The sequence below is a fragment of the Bos grunniens genome, chromosome 23 (assembly GCF_055505025.1).
Source record: "Bos grunniens cultivar Pamir isolate PY7600 chromosome 23, Bosgru_T2T1.0, whole genome shotgun sequence".
NCBI lineage: Eukaryota > Metazoa > Chordata > Mammalia > Artiodactyla > Bovidae > Bos > Bos grunniens.
The window spans coordinates 38,904,233-38,927,475 of record NC_141187.1 but is presented as its reverse complement, the minus strand read 5'-3'; the positions used below and the strand labels follow the sequence as shown (position 1 = coordinate 38,927,475).

The 23,243-nt window shown below is 39.4% G+C and overlaps 1 protein-coding gene across 25 annotated transcripts in view; it reads left to right on the top strand.

Annotated features, from left to right (window-relative positions):
- The window catches only part of CDKAL1 (CDKAL1 threonylcarbamoyladenosine tRNA methylthiotransferase), a 640,160-nt gene that overhangs the window by 142,063 nt on the left and 474,854 nt on the right, over positions 1 to 23,243 (top strand). For 2 of the 25 annotated variants that reach the window (XM_086370073.1, XM_086370072.1), the window contains exon 7: positions 9,375 to 17,729. The exons of the other annotated variants lie outside the window; for them this stretch is intronic. In XM_086370073.1, coding sequence (XP_086226199.1) covers positions 9,375 to 9,611 — 237 coding nt within the window. In that variant the 3' untranslated portion in view covers positions 9,612 to 17,729. Of the gene's footprint in view, positions 1 to 9,374; positions 17,730 to 23,243 lie in introns of those variants that run through there. 25 annotated transcript variants of the gene reach the window in all.

The window sequence follows — 23,243 nt, the reverse complement described above, 5'->3', positions numbered from 1 at the left end:
GTATGCTTGGTGGCTAATAACTATGTGAAAAAATGAATAGAAATACTTTAGTTTCCTGATAGTTTATTAAGTCAAGATATTAATTAGGGAGAGTCTTGGAGTTCCCTTGCTCTAGAGAAAACCTGAGTCTTGGCTGGTATTTGAACCATCTTTTGAGGCGGGAAGTTCTTTGTAGTGATTCTTGTTGTAATAATATAGGCTTAGAGCCTCTTCTCTTTCTAGTGCTTTTTGTCCATAATCTTGATTTTATTATTTCATCAGTTAAGATCCTTTTTGCTGCAAGTAATAGAAATTTCAGCTGAATCTCACTTACACAATAAGGAAGGTGGATTATTCTCAAAACAGGAAGCCTTGGGAAGCTTCAGGGTGGGTTGACTGAACTTAACTGTTGTCATAAGAGATCTAGGTTCATTTATTCTTTTTCCTCTTTTTTTTATATTCTTACCTTCATCCTTAAACCTGGTCCTTTTTGTGGTTATAAGGACAGGAGCAACAGCTGAGTCCCTATTTTATTAAAAGTGGGGAAGAGACTGGCTTTTCCTTCTTTGAAGACCATGGCATTGAAATATGTATAATATCATATGTGAAACGAGTCGCCAGTCCAGGTTCGATGCACGATACTGGATGCTTGGGGCTGGTGTACTGGGACGACCCAGAGGGATGGTATGGGGAGGGAGGAGGGAGGAGGGTTCAGGATGGGGAACACATGTATACCTGTGGCAGATTCATTTTGATATTTGGCAAAAGCAATACAATATTGTAAAGTTAAATGAAATAAAATAAAAAACAAACAAAAAAGACTTTCTGCATGTGTCATTGGTCCAAACTGATGTCAGACTGCTCCTTCCTGAGCGCCGGCAAAGAAGATGGCAGTATAGCAATTGACTTGGACTCCGCATCTCTAGTGAAATAGATATTGGAATCAGGTGCAACACTAAGATCTCATATAAATTAACCTTTTAAAATAAATTTCTAAGGACTGTTGATTTCCTGAGTTCCAGGTTAGTACTTCCCAAAGGAATTAGGTTCATAACCAAGAGGATGCTAAACGTTATCATGATAATTGCTTCATTAGGGAAATTATAGTGTTTAAAAAAATGTGACAATTTTGGTCTGTCTTGCCAAAGTCTAATAAATATGACATGCTGCAGTGTTTTTATAAAGTAGAAAGTAGATGTGTTAAAGGCAGAACCATCACTCCCCCTTAAGTGTATTTACACTGATAACAATTGGTGTGTTTAAATTATTTAAATAAAACTAAATCTTGTTGACTTGAAAAGTGGAGAAGATAAATAGGACATAGTGAAGCTTACTTAAAAAAATACAAAGTCAATATACAAGGCAACGTGCATCTGTTACCTTAACTTACTAAAAGGTTTTTGATTTACTTGAACGTACAGTAATGGATTATTTTTGTTTGGCTAAGCATTGTTAGTAAATATTTAATGCACAACTTGGAAGCACTATGATATTGTAGAGAAAGCACTGAATTAGGAATTTGAATCCAGATTTCTAGTTCTGATTCTGGCCCTAACTATCTGATTTCTAGTGAAACACTCAGCCTCTGTGAGCCCGCCTTCCTTTATCTGTAAAAGAGTTCCCCTTTAGTTTCATAAAAATGTTGTGCACTTCATTGGTTGAAACCATTCCTTTCCTGGGAATTTAGTGACATATCTTTTTCCTTTAGAGGTGTGGTTTTTAGTGTAATTAACATTATATGTACTTTAAGTTTATTTGAACTAGGAGGGACAGGTAAAGAATGAGTCCTGGTTGTGAGATAGATAGGTGTTTGGTCCTCAGTGCATATCGTACTTATAGAAAAGAGTTTTTCTGTTCTGAAACATACATATTAACTCATCAGAAAGACAAGTTTTTTGTAGGTATAAGTGTCTTACATTTTCCCAACACTTCTTGTAACTCATTTGCCAAAATGAACTTCTGATGATGTCTGGCATCTGGAATAATGTCAGGCTAGTAAGTTTGTAAATAAAATGCAGATGTCTAGATTTCGTAGATCAACTGTGATTCAGTAAAAAGAGGTCTGGATTTGGAGTCATAAGAGTTGATTGAAATAAACAGTCGCCTTTCAGCCTATGAAAGGGTGAAGCGGCACCGTGGAGGGTGACTCTGCCGGTTGTTAGGCAGGAGCATCTCGTAGTGACTGTCACTGTCATGCCTGGCTATGGCAAGCAAGGAGGCAAGGCCTGCACTAACGCAAAAAAAAAAAAAAAAAAAAAAGTTGGTTCAAATTCTGGTTTAGCCATTTAGGAAGAAAGCCTGGTAGGACAGTAGAATAATATGGACGCCGGGATTTGTTTGGTTTTACCGCTACATTAATATATTGTGATGAACCAAGACATTTCAGCTTGGGTACCTTTGGCTATAAGTAGCAAAAGACTCCAGAGAAGGCAGTGGCACCCCACTCCAGTACTCTTGCCTGGAGAATCCCATGGATGGAGGAGCCTGGTAGGCTGCAGTCCATGGGATCACACAGAGTCAGACACGACTGAGCGACTTCACTTTCACTTTTCACTTTCATGCATTGGAGAAGGAAATGGCAACCCCCTCCAGTGTTCTTGCCTGGAGAATCCCAGGGACAGAGGAGCCTGGTGGGCTGCCGTCTATGGGGTCGCACAGAGTCGGACACGACTGATGCGACTTAGCAGCAGCAGCAGCAGCAAAAGACTCAACCAAAAGTAGCTTGAACCATGAGGGTTTTATCATCTCACATAGTAGGAAGCCTGGAGATCATAGTTCTGGTTTGATTAATTTCGTGGCAGCAGTGTCTTCTACGATACATGGTCCTTTTGATGCTGCTCTTCTTTCTTTGTGGCAATATTGCTATCATAGCAATAATTTCCAGTATTATGTGCACTTATGGTGCACAGCCAGTGAAGAGAAAGGTTACCCTCATCATTGTCTTTTTTAGTAGAGAGGAGAATGATTCCTCAAAACTCCAACTGCATACCTCTGGCTAGAATTGAATCCCAAAGTCAGACCTAAAAGTTACTTACTAGCAAGGAGAATGGAGACATCTTCACTGACTTCTTTAGACTATTTTTTTTTAACCTGGCCTGGGATCTGGGGAGACATTCCCAAGCACAATGCCTCAAAGGACGGACAACAAACAAAATCAAGTTTCTGTTAGTAAGAAAAAAGGTATGAGTTGGGAGAAGGGATATGAGTTGGCAAGCAATAGTGAGCACTCCAGCTTTCTCAGAATCTAATAGGAGATGCACATACACCAAGAGACTGTGGTAATAGAATACGATACAGTCTATGCTGGGGAAGTGTATCAGGCGCTACAGAAGAATACACAAGAAAACCTAAGACCTGGTCATAGCAAACACCCTCTTCCAACAACACAAGAGAAGACTCTACACATGGACATCACCAGATGGTCAACACCGAAATCAGATTGATTATATTCTTTGCAGCCAAAGATGGAGAAGCTCTATACAGTCAGCAAAAACAAGACCAGGAGCTGTCTGTGGCTCAGACCATGAACTCCTTATTGCCAAATTCAGACTTAAATTGAAGAAAGTAGGGAAAACCACTAGACCATTCAGGTATGACCTAAATCAAATCCCTTATGATTATACAGTGGAAGTGAGAAATAGATTTAAGGGCCTAGATCTGATAGATAGAGTGCCTGATGAATTATGGAATGAGGTTCGTGACATTGTACAGGAGACAGGGATCAAGACCGTCCCCATGGAAAACAAATGCAAAAAAGCAAAATGGCTGTCTGGGGAGGCCTTACAAATAGCTGTGAAAAGAAGAGAAGCGAAAAGCAAAGGAGAAAAGGAAAGATATAAACATCTGAATGCAGAGTTCCAAAGAATAGCAAGAAGAGATAAGAAAGCCTTCCTCAGTGATCAATGCAAAGAAATAGAGGAAAACAACAGAATGGGAAAGACTAGAGATCTCTTCAAGAAAATTAGAGATACCAAGGGAACATTTCATGCAAAGATGGGCTCGATAAAGGACAGAAATGGTATGGACCTAACAGAAGCAGAAGATGTTAAGAAGAGGTGGCAAGAATACACGGAACTGTACAAAAAAGATCTTCACAACCCAGATAATCACGATGGTGTGATCACTGACCTAGAGCCAGACATCCTGGAATGTGAAGTCAGGTGGGCCTTAGAAAGCATCACTATGAACAAAGCTAGTGGAGGTAATGGAATTCCAGTTGAACTATTTCAAATCCTGAAAGATGATGTTGTGAAAGTGCTGCACTCAATATGCCAGCAAATTTGGAAAACTCAGCAGTGGCCACAGGACTGGGAAAAGTCAGTTTTCATTCCAATCCCAAAGAAAGGCAATGCCAAAGAATGCTCAAACTACTGCACAATTGCACTCATCTCACATGCTAGTAAAGTAATGCTCAAAATTCTCCAAGCCAGGCTTCAGCAATATGTGAACCGTGAACTTCCAGATGTTCAAGCTGGTTTTAGAAAAGGCAGAGGAACCAGAGATCAAATTGCCAACATCCGCTGGATCATAGAAAAAGCAAGAGAGTTCCAGAAAAACATCTATTTCTGCTTTATTGATTATGCCAAAGCCTTTGACTGTGTGGATCACAATAAACTGTGGAAACTTCTGAAAGAGATGGAAATACCAGACCACCTGACCTGCCTCTTGAGAAATCTGTATGCAGGTCAGGAAGCAACAGTTCGAACTGGACATGAAACAACAGACTGGTTCCAAATAGGATAAGGAGTACGTCAAGGCTGTATATTGTCACCCTGCTTATTTAACTTGTATGCAGAGTACATCATGAGAAATGCTGGGCTGGAAGAAGCACAAGCTGGAATCAAGATTGCGGGGAGAAATATCAATAACCTCAGATATGCAGATGACACCACCCTTATGGCAGAAAGTGAAGAGGAACTCAAAAGCCTCTTGATGAAAGTGAAAGTGGAGAGTGAAAAAGTTGGCTTAAAGCTCAACATTCAGATAACTAAGATCATGGCATCCCGTCCCATCACTTCATGGCAAATAGATGGGGAAACAGTGGAAACAATATCAGACTTTATTTTTCTGGGCTCCAAAATCAGTGCAGATGGTGACTGCAGCCATGAAATTAAAAGACGCTTACTCCTTGGAAGAAAAGTTATGTCCAACCTAGATAGCATATTCAAAAGCAGAGACATTACTTTGCCAACAAAGGTCAGTCAAGGCTATGGTTTTTCCTGTGGTCATGTATGGATGTGAGAGTTGGACTGTGAAGAAGGCTGAGCGCCGAAGAATTGATGCTTTTGAATTGTGGTGTTGGAGAAGACTCTTGAGAGTCCCTTGGACTGCAAGGAGATTCAACCAGTCCATTCTGAAGGAGATCAGCCCTGGGATTTCTTTGGAGGGATGATGCTAAAGCTGAAACTCCAGTACTTTGACCACCTCATGCGAAGAGTTGACTCATTGGAAAAGACTCTGATGCTGTGAGGGATTGGGGCAGGAGGAAAAGGGGACGACAGAGGATGAGATGGCTGGATGGCATCACTGACTTGATGGACATGAGTCTGAGTGAACTCCGGGAGTTGGTGTTGGACAGGGAGGCCTGGCGTGCTGCGATTCATGTGGTCGCAAAGAGTCGGACACGACCGAGCGACTGAACTGAACTGAAAGTTGCAATGGTTAGAAAAGACTTTTTTGGAGGAAATGACATCTAAATTGTTACTTGAATAATGAGTGGAAATCAGGCAATTATTAGTCATGGGGCTGCGCTTCTTTTCCCCACATTTCTAAGAGGTCAAAACCTAGTCATGATGGTGTATCTGAGACTATTTTAAGAAAAGTTTTAGGGCAAAAGTTTTGAATTCAATACCCAACAGATTTAAGCCCTATTACCTGTAGCTATAACAATTAATGTTCAGAATGTTTCTTATTCTTCAAGTAAAAGTTAGATAATAACTTTCCAAGGTGTTCCCCATCCTGAACCCTCCTCCCTCCACAAAACACTATGCAATGTTTTGTGACAAGAACTTGGACCATCTTGTTTTGCCAAAATGATGTATGATGATACTCTTTAATATTTTTTATTGTTTGTGTGTCAATGTTTGAGTTGAGGTTTACTATGTTAAAATTCTTGTGAACACTTCAAATAAAGTTTTTTTTCTTATTAAAAAAAAAATAACTTTCCAAGGGCCATATCTTTTTAGTATGAAACTCTTATAGAAGAGTCTTAGAATCAGCGAACTGTAATTGCGATATCCTTAACTCTTGTACAAGCAGCTATTACTTACCTGATGCCTTGTAGTGAGAAAGGTGTTGAGTAGAACAAAACCTAGGATGACGTTCATTATTCAGGAAGCACAGATGAGAGGCCTTTCCTTTTGATTAGGATGCAAAGCATGTGCAGTTGGCCCTTTTTGATAGAAAAGAGATGGAGTTCCCCACTTGTTTCACAGAAGGGAGATCAGGAATTCTGACTGGAACATGCTTCATTTGAGATGGTTACTAGACAGCTGTTTATATAGATGAGGTTGAGATTTGAGAGAAGTATTTGGGAATCCTCATTCTAGTATATAAAGCCATAAGCCCGAAGAAGTTTGCTTAGGGAATTGGGGTAGACAGAGGAGGAGAAGACCAAGGACTAGGAGCCAGCAGAGGGGGCTCAGTCCAGGTGGAAGAAACCAGGAGTGTTTTGTCTCAGAAGCCAAGTGAAGGATACGTCTCAAGAAGAGAGAGCGGTCAGCTGTGTAAGTGCTGCCGAGAGATTGAGTCAGTTGCAGACCGAGAATTGATCTGCTGAGTTTGTCAACCAGAAGCAAGCTGGTGGTGGTTCTTGCTGAGCAGTTGCAGTGGAGAGGTGGGGATGGATATAGGACTGATGTGAGTGAATTTAAAACAGAGTGAGAGAGTAAGACAGGGTACAGATTGCAACTTAAAGGAGGTTTGGTATATAAAGCGAAGCAGAAGTGGAGCTAGAGCTGAGTGGGGAAAAATTTAGAGTCAAAGAGAGTTTTTGTTTTGTATTTTTATTTAAAAAAAGAAAAGCAATTTATTTGGCTGCACCAGGTCCTAGATGCGGCACGCAGGATCTTAAGTTGCAGCACACAGGATACCTCAGCTGGTAAGGAATCTGCTTGCAATGCAGGAGACCCCACTTCAATTCCTGGGTTGGGAAGATCCCCTGGAGAAGGTATAGGCTATCCACTCAGTATTCATGGGCTCCCCTGGTGGCTCAGACGGTAATGAATCTGCCTGCAATATGAGAGACGTGGGTTTGATCCCTGGGTCGGGAAGATCCCCAGGAGGAGAGCATGGCAACCTGCTCCAGTATTCTTGCCTGGAAAATTTCCACGGGCAAAGGAGCCTGGTGGGGCTACAGTTAATGGGGTCCCAAAGAGTTGGACATGACTGAACAACTAAGCACACACGTGGGCGCAGAGTGTGCACGAGGGACTGGGAGCCAGCATATGGATCCCTCGTGTATGGGAGCCAGCATACAAGCAGAGGTATTGGGCTTACATGGCAGTAAGGACAGTCGATTTATTTTAACAGATGTGGACACAGAGCAAGTAGTTTCATAGACACAGTGGTGGAAGGAAATAGCAATTCTCTTCTGATTGCTTCTGATTTTCAGTGAAATAAGATCATCTGCTGAGAACCTTAAAGGAGAGAAGCCATGTCAGAGCAATAAAAAATGTTCTATTTTCTAAATAGTATTTTAGAAATATATTTTTCCTTTAGCTGTTGGGTTTTGTTGTTGCTATGATGGTTAGCAATCTGTGCCCAAATACTTTTTATTTAACCAGGGAGAGTTGAATTTCATTAGGGCTCGTACATCATATATCAGACTCAACCTTCTCTCCTCCCACCGCCTTTAGAATATGGGTATTTGAAATTCTGTAATGATAGGAAAGGTTTAGGGTTTTCTCTGTGTTCTGGTTCTTTAATTTTTCAGTGGTAGAGAGGGAAGATGGATTCACTGAGTTCAGTTACGTTCTGCAGTATCCACTTGCTTACAAGACTTGCGAGTAGTTGAAAACACATTCCTTCTACAGTGAAGTGTTCCAACTTCTGAAGCTCTAGTGGCCTCCCTCTAGTGAGGGTGACCCAAGTAGAGAGATGATTTTGTCCAGGTTTTAAGTGAAGTCTCATCTTTCTTCTTCAGCAGGTAGCAATCTCTTTTATATATTGTTTTTTTTTTTTTTCTGAGTATTTCGATGTATCCCTTTTAAGTTCTAGAGCCTAATGTTAATTTCCTCTCTTATTCTTGTATTCCATTTTTTTTTAGCTTGCTTCTCTAACCTTCATTTTCCTTATTTGCAAAGTAATAATCCATCCTTTAACTCACAGGTTCTTCATGAAGCTTGCATTAGGCAGCATGTAATGTCTGTGAAAATCGTTCTGAAAAGGCCTAACGTGATGTAAAAAGGAAAATTCTGTGGTCATGATTATCATTTTTGTTGTCCTCTAGGAGACATGGACCATCCTTTAGACTCTTGGGTTTCACCTTTCAGGGATGTTCATTTCTTGTGTTCTTATTTCTTTTCTGTTAGGCACTTAATGTAGTCACTTGAATGTTACTTGGAATTTTGATGGGTGGAGTTTAAATTTAAACACTTTTATAAACTGGAGGTGAGAGAAAGGAAATGGAATTTTTTTACCTGTTTTCATTATTGTCACTTTTTAAAGCCACAGTAATTTCTGTCCCAGTTTTACAAATGGATTTGTGAAACCATAAACCAGAATTTAAAATATTCAAAATGAAATTTCTTCTTCTGTTTTCATTTGCTGATTTTCAACTCTGCTGGAGCTCAGTGGGGTGTAAAAAGATTGAGCATCCATCACAGCTTTTTGGCGGGAATTATCAAAGAAATTTAATTTTTTTTCTAGTTAAATAAAACTTACTAAATGGGAAAGAAAAAAATGTCTAATGATCTTTGCCACTGTGGTATTATTTGCCTAAACTTGGTGGATTCTTGTGGCAAATATTACCTTTTGGGGGCAAATATTTTTCAACCAAGATTTTTAGTGCTGGAATAAGTGTCAGTGTTCATCTTGTTTAACCATTTTCATGTGTATGTGAGAAAATGAAGACTCAGAGATGAAGGCAGTTTGTCTTGCTGATGATTCATGACACAGCCAGAACCCAAATGGACAGCTTAGGATCTTCTTTCCTGAACCGCCTGCCTCTTAAAGCTCACAGTTGTGTCCTCAGAAAGAACAAGTGTCGTTCCCTGTCCCTGGTACCGAAGAGCAGAGTGCAGTTCTGTTCACTCTTCATGCTCTTTCATTTTCCTGTCCTTTCAGTGATGTAAACAGTAACCAGTTGCCACAAAATATAGAAAATAAGCAGATTTTTTGTGATGTTCTCTTGGAATCTCTTTAGTAATAATTCTGACTTGCTTGGTCTCTTTCAGTGTCATTCCAGTCACCTCCTCCAAAGATGGTCAGAGGACAGAATACAGTTTTCTTTCTACAAGTATGCACTGGGGTTCTTCCAGCTAACTGTGACATCCTGTTTACATACCGTGGGTTCAAACCGCTTTCTGGTGGGTTCTGAGATATACAGGGAGATTGAAAAGGCTTTAGAGACAGCTACCACACTTTTACTTCTCTTCCCCTTTTTGTTTACTGGGAAATCTGTGGTTATTTAGTTCTAGAGTATTTTTTTGTTGTGGTTGTTGTTAGAAATTTATTTTATTTTAACTCTACAATAATAAATTTTAAAATTTATTATAATTTTATGATATATAAAAATTATATGCCGAACAGTGTATAGGTTAGGGAATTACTTTAAAGCAAACACCTCTGTCACTATCCCCTCAGTTCAAGAAATGACCCATTTAGGAGAAAAAACCTGAAGTGTATTTTAAAATCTCTCTTAATCAGTAGGTTCCCCTTCTGTCCCTTTCCTTATCTGTTGAAAATTTACCTGTTGAAGAACCTGGGCCTTTCGACCTGCGAATTCTTCATAGTCCAGATTTTGCTGAACTGCATATTCCAGTACAGTTGAATATGTTCCCCTGTTCTGTTTTTGCTGCAAATTGGCAGCTTGCTGCAGTGCCTTGACGGGATTTGGGGTTGAATTGTAGTCTCATCAGGAGGTGTGTAACATGTGGTGGTTTGTCTGTTTGCAGTGTTACCAGCTTTTGATGCATAATACCCAGAGTCTGTATTTCTTTGGAGTTTGGAAAATGGTGACTTTCTACCATCTCATCCTGTTGTCAGAAATTAGCTGTAATGATGTTATAAGGACATGTTCCCCCTCATCTGCTATTTACTTGTTGGTAGAGCTTATGGAGAAAGGCAGATTAAATTATAGATTCTTTTTGTTTAGCTGATCTCCTGGATAATAAGTTGGTTTTCTGTCATTCTCAGAAGGTGACTGGTAATCTGTTTTTTAAAAAGCATGGTTAGAAACTCATGAATTGAAACATATTTGGGCTTTAGTCAATTGTTATTCTTGCCCAAGTTCAAACTGTCCTGTCTTTGGCCACTGTGATGCCCTTCAGGTTGGTTTCTGAGACCCTTTGACATGACCCTGGAACCCTCTGATAGCTTCCTTGCTCTCAGGTGATTTGATAAGATATTCCAAGCTCATCGTGTACATTTCTTGTCCCAGATGTACAATCAACCATTTCTCTGCAAAGCCTTGGTTATTTTAATGGGAAATGGAGTTTTGTTACCACATCTGGTGCTTTGCTTCTGTGCTAGTTATTATTTCTAGGCCGTTTCAGTCTTTTCAGTGGATACATACACACACAAACTCAACTTTTAAGATAAAATAGCTCATGAGTTCATATTGACATTTCCAATTTACACATAAGTTTATAGGGTTTTCACCTTAATCTCATATATTACGTATATATTTCCTTCACCAAGAATCCTAGTTCTCAAGTACATTGAGGATGATAGAATTAGAATTATCCCATAGTTGTCATTGGGGTTCCCTGGTGGCTCAGATGGTAAAGAGTCTGCCTGTAATGCAGGAGACCTGAGTTCGATCTCTGGGTCGGGAAGATCCCCTGGAGAAGGAAATGGCAACCCATTCCAGTATTCTGGGCTGGAAAATCCAGTGCATGGAGGAGCCTGGCGGGCTACAGTCCATAGGGTCTCAAAGAGTCGGACACAACTGAATGACTTCACTTTCACTTTCGTAGTTGTCATTAGCTTTTCCCACTTTGTACATATGGTGAAAGTGTTAGATTTAGATACTCAGTTGTGTCTGACTCTTAGTGACCCCATGGACTATAGCCTACCAGGCTCTTCTGTCCATGGAATTCTCCAGGCAAGAATACTGGAGTGGAGAGCCATTCCCTTCTCCTGGGGATCTTCCTGACCTGGAGACTAAACCTCGGTCTCCTGTATTGACAGGTAGATTCTTTGGTGTCTGAGCCACCAGAGAAGCCCATATAGTAGTTTCAGGATAATAATACTTGTATATCACCAATTATAATTACTGAAAATGTTAAAAAGATTTTTTTTTTTTTTTTTGCTAATACTGGATTCCATTCTCCTCCCAAATATTTTCAATGGGAATTCTCTATCATCATGTAGTCATTACATAATGTCTCATTTTCAACCCTTATTTGGCATTCATTCCACAAATGACTATGTGTTTAATGCCTGCCACAAGATCCCATGTAAATATCCTTCTAGTTATTTTTGGTGGTTTGAAGTGCATTTGAGTAGGTTTCTTAGGAAGGATTCCTGGGAACAGCAGCCTCTTGGTCACGGTATGTCGATAATAGTGCTCTTTATACTTGATAATCAGTTTTGCAAGATATAAAGTTCTGGGTCACATGTTCTTTCTGGCGTAGAGCACTGCTTTTGAAGTCTGGTGACAGTGTAAGTTTTCCCCCTTTTAAAAATCGTGTTGTCTTTGCCTAGAAGCTCAAAGGAATTTTTTCCTTCGAGTCCAGTAATCTTACTGAGTGTGTCCTGGTTTTGGTTGTTTTTGTTGTTCGGGGTGATGTTCTCAGGTATATAGTATAATCTTCCAGTATATAGACAAATCATTTAAACTGTTTTTATGTCACTTTTCTTGAATTATAATTTTTAGTACTGCTCCATTGCCTTCAGGTTTTTTTCTCTTTTAGGAATTCCTCTTATTCATATGATAGCTTGTCTTTGCCTGTCTATTAATTGCTACTTTCTCTGGAATCCCATGGTCTTGCTCAACTAACTTGTTCATTCTGGTAGCTTTTTATTCCTTTAGAATTTTATACATACTCAGTTATTTCATTTGTGAAGAAACCTTTTTAATTCCCTTCCCCTGTGGTTGTATGCCTTTTCTTTCCTTATAGCTAGGCCCTCTATTATAATACTGAATAAAAGTGATAAGAATGGGCATCTTTGCCTTGTTTCTCATCTTAGGTAGAAAACATGTTAATTATTAATTACAGATAAAATGAAGTATCTTATTTATTAGTTCTGAGATAAAAATGAAGGAATATCAGTCTAATACTGTTGGTTCTCTCTTTTTCTCATGTATATAGATATGTCTGTGTTACTTCTGTGCATTAGTAAAATATAGTTACTTATAGGACCAATTAATTGATTAATTTCAGTAGAATTCAGAGAGAAGTCTCCAGAGGAAAATGGAAACTTTAAATTAACCATGGATGTCAGCTAGCCTTAATAATTAAAAGAAGAAAATCACAAGAATGACATGCTTTGTTTGTACAGATAAAGGGAAATGGATAATTAGTAAGGTTATACAGTTAAACTAAACCAAATCTTTCCCTTCATTCTTAACATATATAGTTTTTGACTCAAGATACTGCATGCTTGCTATATAGCAGTTGTTCAATAAGTATTTGTTGATTAAGTAAAAGTTTTTTATTCGCTGCAGTCCTGTATGTTCTGTGTGTGTGTGTGTGTGTATACACATGTTGTTTTACACATCTCAGTGGGAGCCTGTAGTCCCTCTCTATATGATTCTGCTGATAATGATGAAATAATAATGAAAAATCTTCTCTTTAGTTTATTATGGTATACTTTCGTTTGAATCATGTTGCTAAATGGTGAATGTCATTTGCTTGGTTATTTTAGTTGATAATTTGAATTGGTGTCAAGGTGATGAAGTTTGCCCTTTGGCTGGTGTTGCAAACAGGAAAACCTTGACAGACTCCCCCACCCCAAAGTGGATTTTGGTAATGGGGCATTTTCGCATAGAAGGCAGTGTTTGTTTTGCTGAAATTGCTCTGCTTTCTAGGAGTAGAGTTGAGTAGTGGCTCCAAGGTTTGTCTGTGAGGTTAAAAAAAAAAATGTGTTTGTGACCTTTCTCATCTGATGTCAGAGTAGTTATAACTAATAGCTATATTACTTTTCTGAAGATAAAATAAAAAGTTAAAGAAAGAGTAATGGAGGGGACAAAGGAGAGAGTTGAAAGGAAAATAGTGCTGTTTAAACCCTATGAAAATAGTTCTGAATATGATAGTAATTCTTATAAACTGTTTACTTGATTTCTGAAAGTCAGAGACCTTTAAGGACTTACCATAGAATTCAGAGTACATAAACGGTGTTGATACTAATCGAAGGTAGTTCCTATGATTGGATTATCTATATTCCTGGTGATGAAAAAGATGGATTCCTGCTTAGTGTCGGCTTTATTAAATTTTAAGGGTTATACACATGGCTCTTAATCACAACTTGAGTGAATAATTGATTCTAGTGTTATTTCCTGCTAATTGCTTCTTCATTGGTTTATTATATTGCAAGAAGTTTCTTGAAAATGTACTCTGAGGTGTGTAAAGAGAATCATCTAGGTATTACCCTCAGAGAGCTTACAGTCTTGTAGGGCAGAGATGTCTACTGAAAGACATAGTACTACATAGATCATTGCCGAAGATTGGAAATCATTTGCCTTAACAGTATTGATTATTTAAGACAATGACTTCTTCTGAATTAGCTAGTTCAACTAGAGTATGTTAAAAAATGAGTTTTTAAATAGCACCCTAAGGGACTTCTCTCAGAGAAGGCAATGGCAACCCACTCCACTGTTCTTGCCTGGAGAATCCCAGGGACTGCGGAGCCTGGTGGGCTGCTGTCTATGGGGTCGCACAGAGTCAGACGTGACTGAAGCGACTTAGCAGCAGCAGCAGGGACTTCTTTGGAGGTCCAGTGGCTAGGACTTGTACTTCCAATGCAGGGGGTCTGGGTTCTATCCCTGGTTGGGGAACTAGATCCCACTTGCCTCAATGAAGGCCCAATACAGCCAAATAAGTAAGTAAATATTTAAAAAACTAGCACCGTAAAATGCTGATATTCTCTGTCTCTTCCCTTCTAATGAAACCTCTTGATCATGCAGGAGTTAGAGCTGCCTGAAGCCCAGTTAGGGCAGTTTCACTGAATCTCTTCCGTTGCCTCAGTCCTGTGGGTTGGGGATTCCATGACTGTGTAAATTAGCCAAAGAGATGACAACTGCTGGTCTTCACCTTTCCCAGGGCAAAGTGTTTCCTGCTTGGCCAGTTTAAACAAAGGACGTTTCTGGTACTGCTACCAGAGGATCAGTTTTTCCATTAACTAATGCCTCTTTGGAAACGTGATTTTGAAAAGATGTGAAAAAACTGAAAATTTTGTTTAGGAACCTTTTATAAGCTTTTACAACAGCTTTTTATTCAGACTGTATGAACCAGTTGTAAATTCTAATTTTGCCTGGGTCTTCCACCAGAAATCAGGTTGGGATCTAATAGTACTCTAGCTCAAATTGTACTCAAGTTGGAACTCTAAATATGGGTGAAAAACAGTATGTGTTTTCCTTCAGAACTTTTATCCCTGTAATACCGTGTTTAGTTGGAACAAGAACTGTGAATTTTCTTCATTCCTTTCTCAAAACATAGGTTCCTATCGTAAATTAATTTTGGTCTTTCTTGGTATATGTGATAATTAGAGTAAATTATAATTAAATGTGCAAATTGGATGGTGAATTGAATAAATGTAACAGCTGATCAGGACACTTCTTTTCAATGTCACCTTATTAAAGTCTTCCTATATACTGATATATTTTGAGTTTTTATTTTTTTTCTTTTGAAACAATTTTTTTCTTTTTCGTTTCTTTGTTCCTTTTCTCTGTTGAAGGATATTCTCAAGTGTTTGCTATGACTGGAGTATCAGTGTATTGATCGTAGGGAGGTGAACTAGTTACAAATTTGCTTTTCATTTTATGAAAATATTAAGTGCTATGCAAGTTCTAAATGCAGTTTTAAAAAATATTTTAAAAAGTCTATTTGTAGTGAGGTATGTATACAGTGATCTGGTGATGATTAGCTTCATTCATCTTATTTTGCCTTGAATTTTGAAGTTACATAAATTCACTGAACCTTAAACGTCATGATGTAGGATGGGCGGGGGGAACCTCTTTGTATGTACCCTCTTAGGTTTAGCAACTGGGGCATGTAAATTAAAGTGATAAAAGACAAACTAATCAGAAAAACAAAACAAATGTAATTATGTAAGTATGCAGGAGTTAGAATTTGGAGATTATGACAGAGAAGGCAATGGCAACCCATTCCAGTACTCTTGCCTGGAAAATCCCATGGACAGAAGAGCTGATAGGCTGCAGTCCATGGGGTCGCGCAGAGTCGGACATGACTGAGTGACTTCACTTCACTTTCACCCCCTTAATAAAGGGGGTAAAGAATTAAGAATTTAGGGGTTTGGGGTTTATTGGGGAGGTATAAATTATAAGAAGGTGATTAGGATATGTACAATAAGAAAGGCTTTTTAGTAAGGCTTATTATGCAGATAAGAGTCTGGTGATAAGAGCTGTCTCTGGAGTAGTTCTCTTCCTGGGACTAGAGAGGGAGACACGTTTACAAATGGAAATTTATGTCCTGCTTTTTACAGATAGAAAAGGTTTTTTCCTGAGTCTGCTGTTTCTTAATTGCCTTCAGCTCAAAATAGTTCATATGCCGAATTGGCATATTTTGGGTTGGCATATTCTAACCCTTCAATGAGAAAAGCTTCTAGGTGACTGATAACATTACACCAGATTTTATGAGGCCTTGTTTGTTGTTTAGTTGCTAAGTTGTGTCTGACTCCTCTGCGACTCCATGGATTCTAGCCTGCCAGGCTGCTCTGTCTATGAGATTTTCCAGGCAAGAATACTGGAGTAGGTTGCCATTTCCTTCTCCAGGAAATCTTCCCAATCCAGGGATCAAAATCACGTCTCCTGCATTGGCAGGCGGACTCTTACCACTGAGTCATCACTTTTTTTTTAAACTGGCATGTCCCTTGATAAAAAGTTTGGTTGCTACTTGTCCGTAAACTTACTTGTATTTACTCAAGTTCTAAAGACCCTGATGCTGGGAGAGATTGAGGGCAGGAGGAGAAGGGGATGGCAGAGGATGAGATGGTTGGATGGCATCCCTGACTCAATGGATATGAGTTTGAGTAAACTCCAGGAGTTGGTGATGGACAGGGATGCCTGGCGTGCTGCGGTTCATGGGGTCGCAAAGAGTCGGACACGAATGAGCGACTGAACTGAACCTTGTGCATAAAATATACTGCTTTTATATTTCTGTTCAGTTTGCATATTTCATGCTTTTGTTTTGATCTTTTTAACTTCATGTGTATTCTTGGAGGCGCAGATTCCTTTTGGTATCTGACAGATGTCTAAGCATATATTGTACACATAATAGACACAAAATATTTCATTAATGAATTTGTGAAAGTAATTTAAAATGAAGTCTTTGATTGTTTCAAAATTACTCCAGAAATTTTTGTAGATTCGTTGCATGGCAGTTAGAAATGGTGGTAGATTTGGATAGAAAAGTTAGAAGTATCTTGAAGTAATAGCTGACACACAGGAAAAAGAAGAATCAATATATATGGCTTACTATTTGAGGTTTTTTGTAATTCCATACAAATTGTGAAATTATTTGTTCTAGCTCTGTGAAGAATACTGTTGGTAGCTTGATAGGGATTGCATTGAATCTATAAATTGCTTTGGGTAGTATACTCATTTTCACTATATTGATTCTTCCAATCCATGAACATGGTATATTTCTCCATCTATTCGTGTCCTCTTTGATTTCTTTCACCAATGTTTTATAGTTTTCTATATATAGGTCTTTAGTTTCTTTACTCGAATAGCCAAAGCGATCTTAAGAAAGAAGAATGGAACTGGAGGAATCAACCTACCTGACTTCAGGCTCTACTACAAAGCCACAGTTATCAAGACAGTATGGTACTGGCACAAAGACAGAAATATAGATCAATGGAACAAAATAGAAAGCCCAGAGATAAATCCACGCACATATGGACACCTTATCTTTGACAAAGGAGGCAAGAATATACAATGGATTAAAGACAATCTCTTTAACAAGTGGTGCTGGGAAATCTGGTCAACCACTTGTAAAAGAATGAAACTAGAACACTTTCTAACACCATACACAAAAATAAACTCAAAGTGGATTAAAGATCTCAACGTAAGACCAGAAACTATAAAACTCCTAGAGGAGAACATAGGCAAAACACTCTCTGACATACATCACAGCAGGATCCTCTATGACCCACCTCCCAGAATATTGGAAATAAAAGCAAAAATAAACAAATGGGACCTAATTAACCTTAAAAGCTTCTGCACATCAAAGGAAACTATTAGCAAGGTGAAAAGACAGCCTTCAGAATGGGAGAAAATAATAGCAAATGAAGCAACTGACAAACAACTAATCTCAAAAATATACAAGCAACTCCTACAGCTCAACCCCAGAAAAATAAATGACCCAATCAAAAAATGGGCCAAAGAACTAAATAGACATTTCTCCAAAGAAGACATACAGATGGCTAACAAACACATGAAAAGATGCTCAACATCACTCATTATCAGAGAAATGCAAATCAAAACCACTATGAGATACCATTTCACACCAGTCAGAATGGCTGCGATCCAAAAGTCTACAAATAATAAATGCTGGAGAGGGTGTGGAGAAAAGGGAACCCTCTTACACTGTTGGTGGGAATGCAAACTAATACAGCCACTATGGAGAACAGTGTGGAGATTCCTTAAAAAACTGGAAATAGAACTGCCTTATGATCCAGCAATCCCACTGCTGGGCATACACACTGAGGAAACCAGAAGGGAAAGAGACACGTGTACCCCAGTGTTCATCGCAGCACTGTTTATAATAGCCAGGACATGGAAGCAACCTAGATGTCCATCAGCAGATGAATGGATAAGCAAGCTGTGGTACATATACACAATGGAGTATTACTCAGCCATTAAAAATAATACATTTGAATCAGTTCTAATGAGGTGGATGAAACTGGAGCCTATTATACAGAGTGAAGTAAGCCAGAAGGAAAAACACCAATACAGTATACTAACGCATATATATGGAATTTAGAAAGATGGTAACAATAACCCTTTGTACGAGACAGCAAAAGAGACACTGATGTATGGAACAGTCTTATGGACTCTGTGGGAGAGGGAGAGGGTGGGAAGATTTGGGAGAATGGCATTGAAACATGTAAAATATCATGTATGAAACGAGATGCCAGTCCAGGTTTGATGCATGATACTGGATGCTTGGGGCTAGAGCACTGGGACGACCCAGAGGGATGGTATGGGGAGGGAGCAGGGAGGAGGGTTCAGGATGGGGAACACATGTATACCTGTGGTGGATTCATTTTGATATTTGGCAAAATTAATACAATTATGTAAAGTTTAAAAATAAAATAAAATGTAAAAAAATATATATATGGCTTACTGAGATTGTTTATCATGGGGCCACCCAACCTTATGGGTCTTGTTACTCCCTGGTTAGGACATCATTATATCAAAGCAAAGGGTAGTGATGCATGACCAGTAGTACTGTCTTTACTCTGATCTTGGGTAATCTATTTAATCTTTGTGGTCCTCTGTTTCCTTTTTTAAAAGTGAAATGACAGGATTGGAAAGTTTTAGATGTCTCTTACAGATGTGAAAGTCTATCTACAGTGATTATCTAAGGCAGTCAAATACAGGTTCAGTTAGGTTCACGGTACCTTATGTAATAAGAAGTGTAGGCATGCCACATATTTTGGAAATATTTCCTTGAAATGGTTACACATGTTTTGCCTGGGATGTAGGCCAGTGTGTAGAGGATAAGGCTTTGGGAGGTAAAAGAAGGCAAATGAGAATGACTAACTGGAAGCTATCTAGAGTTAGAGTTTAATAATATAAATATATGGACAAAAACAGGTATGCAGTGACTAAACAGGAAATTTTGAAGTAGTAAACTTGGTTCCTTTGAGGAAGTAAAGCCAAAGCCACTCGTCCACTTACAAGGGATATTGTAGAAAATATTAAGCATTTGAGTAAAATCTGGACAACCTTCCTATCCAAGAGAAGGTCTGGGAATGTGGGGACCACTTTGAGGTTACCTAAGTAAGTTAGGGAAGTTGATAGGGAGGAGTGTGGCATATCCATCCTCTGAGGTTGGTCTCTATTCCAAGGTGATGTCTCCCAGAAGCTGGTTGGCCTGACTTACCGCAGACACCAGAGAATCGTCCCCTTGCCCTGTTTGGGTGTCAGCTTTCTACAAACAGTGTTACAAGTGTCCTCTTTATTTTTCTTAATTCCTTATCCAATAGTGGTGGCTATTATTTACAATTTGGGATATTTTCTTTCAGAATCCCTGCTGGGGTCAAGCCCCGGTGGATCCAGGGAATTCGGAGCGGGGATGGCGTCGGCGAACTGGATACAGTAGCTTTAATTAAATATTAATTAGAGATATAAAGAGTAATAGAATAAGGATAGCTCAGTAGGAAAATTCAGTGGAGAAAAGAGGCTGAATAACTTGGTTTACATGGAAAGCTAATAAAATTCCAAGGTAAGGAATTTACATCACCTACGTAGGCCTCAGGCATCCTCCCGTTCTCCCTAAGGAGAGGAGACAGTAAGGCCTCCCTGGTCAGATCTTAGAAGCTCAGGCATAATTAGTAGGCTTGATGAGCCTCCATGCTCCAGATGGGAATTCAGCCAGAAGGTGAGAGAAAGAACGACATGGGGAGACCAAGTTTCGGTGAACAAGGCCCACACTTTATTTTCCAAAGTAGTTTTTATACCTTAAGTTATGCATAGAGGATAATGGGGGAAGGAGTAGAGTCGTGCAGTAAGCCAGGCTTTCTTCCTGCAAACTTATCATATACAAACGTTTAGGTGATTTACATCATCTTCTGGCCAGGAGGCCTGTTAACATTTTATGACCCTTTCTTCAGAAAACTTATTTTTCTCTAAAGGTGATTATTCTAAAGTCAGGCACTACCCTCCGAAAGCATTAGATAAAGTTGCATTCCTATAGGGCAAAGGTGTGGTGGGCTATAACAAGAAAAGTATTAACTCAAGGGTCCAAGGTTACAAACATTAAAGCTACTACTTACATTCCTATACACCAATTATATTAATCAATACACTGCCAGGGACACAGTAGGTAAGGGATATGGAAACTTAGCAGCAAACATTGGCCCAACAAGTGAAAAACCCTTCACCAATGCAATTTCTAATCAATCGTTTAACTGCTCAGAGGAATCTGTATTTAGACAGTTTAGAACATCTCATGCCTCTCATGGTTGGGAGGCTGTGAACAATCACATGTGGCCAGAAGAACCTGTTCAGGCAGGTTAGAGGACTTCCAAAGGAGTTTTTAGGTTGAAACACTCTTGTCATGCCCAGGAACTTTATCAACTGGAGCTGTAAGTTAACTCTTTTTCAGAGAGAGGTGGTGGGGGACAGCCCCCCATAAAGTCAGAGGTGTAGGTGAGAGCACAAAACAGTAAATTAGGCATACTCTGGTTTTGGGGGTAGATGCTCGAGAATTTCCAGGGGGACTCCTGAGGCTTGATCCCATCTTTGCGTATGCCGAGCCTCCTTCCTCATGACCTTTGCCACGGACGAAGTTCCTCACGCTGGCTCCCTGCAAATCCCTGGTGGGATTCAGAGAGAAACATCTTCCCATAAGCCTGAGGAATCGTTCTCATTCTCTGCTCTTGACTCCGTTTGGAGCATCAGGTCAGTTAGGCCCACCTGGTGCTCTGTAACCACATTTCTTACCTTCTACCCACCGTGCAAGCACCATTCACCCATTTTCTGATTCGTGCAGGAGGTCCTTCCTCCTCCTCCTTCCCAGACTTCCTGTCTTTGGTCTCTTCCCTGTCCCCCATCACTTTTCCCCTGTAGCTTTTTTTTAAAAAAAACTTTATTTTTTTTTTATTTTTGAAGGTTCATATGTAGGGGATTTTCTCTAAGTCTCTACTTACATGACAACAGACAATGACCCAGCAAACCCCTGCGTGTCACAGAGAAATCCTAGTCCCTGCTTCATTACAAGAACTCCTCCAGCCCTAACAACACCTGGCCTTGTCATAGGATTTCAGTTCAATACTAAAATTATCATTAAGTCCACTAACACTTTGACACTATATGGATAATGATGAGACATCATCCGAGAAAGCCCCTGCCAAGGCCATCCTACACCAACTGTTCTAAAAGGACTTTGATCTGGACTAACTCTTTCCATGCTTTCAGAAGTCCTGTTTCTTTCTTCTTCTTCTTGTTTTTTTTTTTTTTTTTAGCACATCTCACCCTCTCCTTCCCTCTCCCCATGTCTATAAGTGTATTCTCTATGTCTGTTTCTCCACTGCTGCTCTGTAAATAAATTCTTCAATACCATTTTTCTATATTCTGTATATATGCACTAGAATACAATATTTATCTTTTCTCTTTTTGACTTACTTCACTCTGTATAATAGGTTCTAGGTTCATCTACCTCATTAGAACTGACTCAAAGGCATTCCTTTTTATGACTAATATTACATTGTGTATATGTACCACAACTTCTTTAGCCACTCATCTGTCGATGGACATCTAGGTTGCTTCCGTGTTCTAGCTATTGTAACTAGTGCTGCAAGGAACAGTGGGATACATGTGTCTTGTTCAGTTTTGGTTTCCTCAGGGTGTATGCCTAGGAGTGGGATTGCTGGATCATATGGTGCTTTTATTCCTAAATTTTTAAGGAATCGCCATACCATCTTCCATAGTGGCTGTATCAATTTACATTCCCACCAACAGACTTTTTGATGATGGCCATTTTGACTGGTGTGAGATGATATTTCACTGTAGTTTTGATTTTCATTTCTCTAACAATGAGCGATGTTGAGCATCTTTTCATGTGTTTGTTAGCCATCTGTATGTCTTCTTTGGAGAAATGTCTGTTTAGATCTTGTCCCACTTTTTGATAGGGTGGTTTGTTTTTCTGTTATTGAGTTGTATGAGCTGCTTGTATATTTTGGAAATTAATCCTTTGTCAGTTGTTTCATTTGGTATTATTTTCTCCCATTCTGAGGGTTGTCTTTTCACCTTGCTTATAGTTTCCTTTGCTGTGCAAAAGGTTTTAAGTTTAATCAGGTCCCACTTGTTTACTTTTGTTTTTACTTCCGTTACTCCAGGAGGTGGGTCATAGAGGATCTTGCTTTGATTTATGTCATCAAGTGTTCTGCCTATGTTTTCCTCTAAGAGTTTTATAGTTTCTGGTCTTACATTTAGGTCTTTAGTCCGTTTTGAGTTTATCTTTGTGTGTGGTGTTAGGGAGTGTTCTAATTTCATTCTTGTCCATATAGCTGTCCAGTTTTCCCAGCACCATTTATTGAAGAGGCTGTCTTTACCCATTTGTATATTCTTGTCTCCTTTGTCAACAATAAGGTGCCCGTAGGTGCACGGGTTTACTTCTGGGCTTTCTATCTTGTTCCATTGGTCTGAGTGTTTGTTTTTGTGCCAGTACCAGTCTTGATGACTGTAGCTTCTTCCCAAACTTCCTGTCTTTGGTCTCTTCCCTGTCCCCTATCACTTTTCCCCTGTAGTTTTTTTTTTAAAAAAACTTTTTTATACTTCTCATTGAAATTCCCTTTCCTATAATGAACCAACCTTCCTTACCGTGTTAACCTCTCCACAGCAGTCTGTTGTCCTTGTCAATTACACCTCAGTGATGCTGGGAAGGAAAAAAAGTCCATGCCCTATCCTCACGGTCTTTCTTAACGTCACAGAATCCTTTGGTCAAACAAAATGTTTCATAGATTCTTGGTATGTAGAGCAGATGAAAGCACAGTAACAGGCTGCAGGAGGAAGAGGAAGACTCTGGCTGTCAGAGAACCCATCTCTCCATCATAACCGGATTCCCCTGGGTCTCTGTCCATGGGCACATGCTGCTTCTCCCACAGAGATGTTCGCAGCTCTCCTTGCGACCTTGACATCTCTGTTTTCCCCTTTTATCCAGAAACCTGGGTTCTAAGGCTTGTTTCTTCCT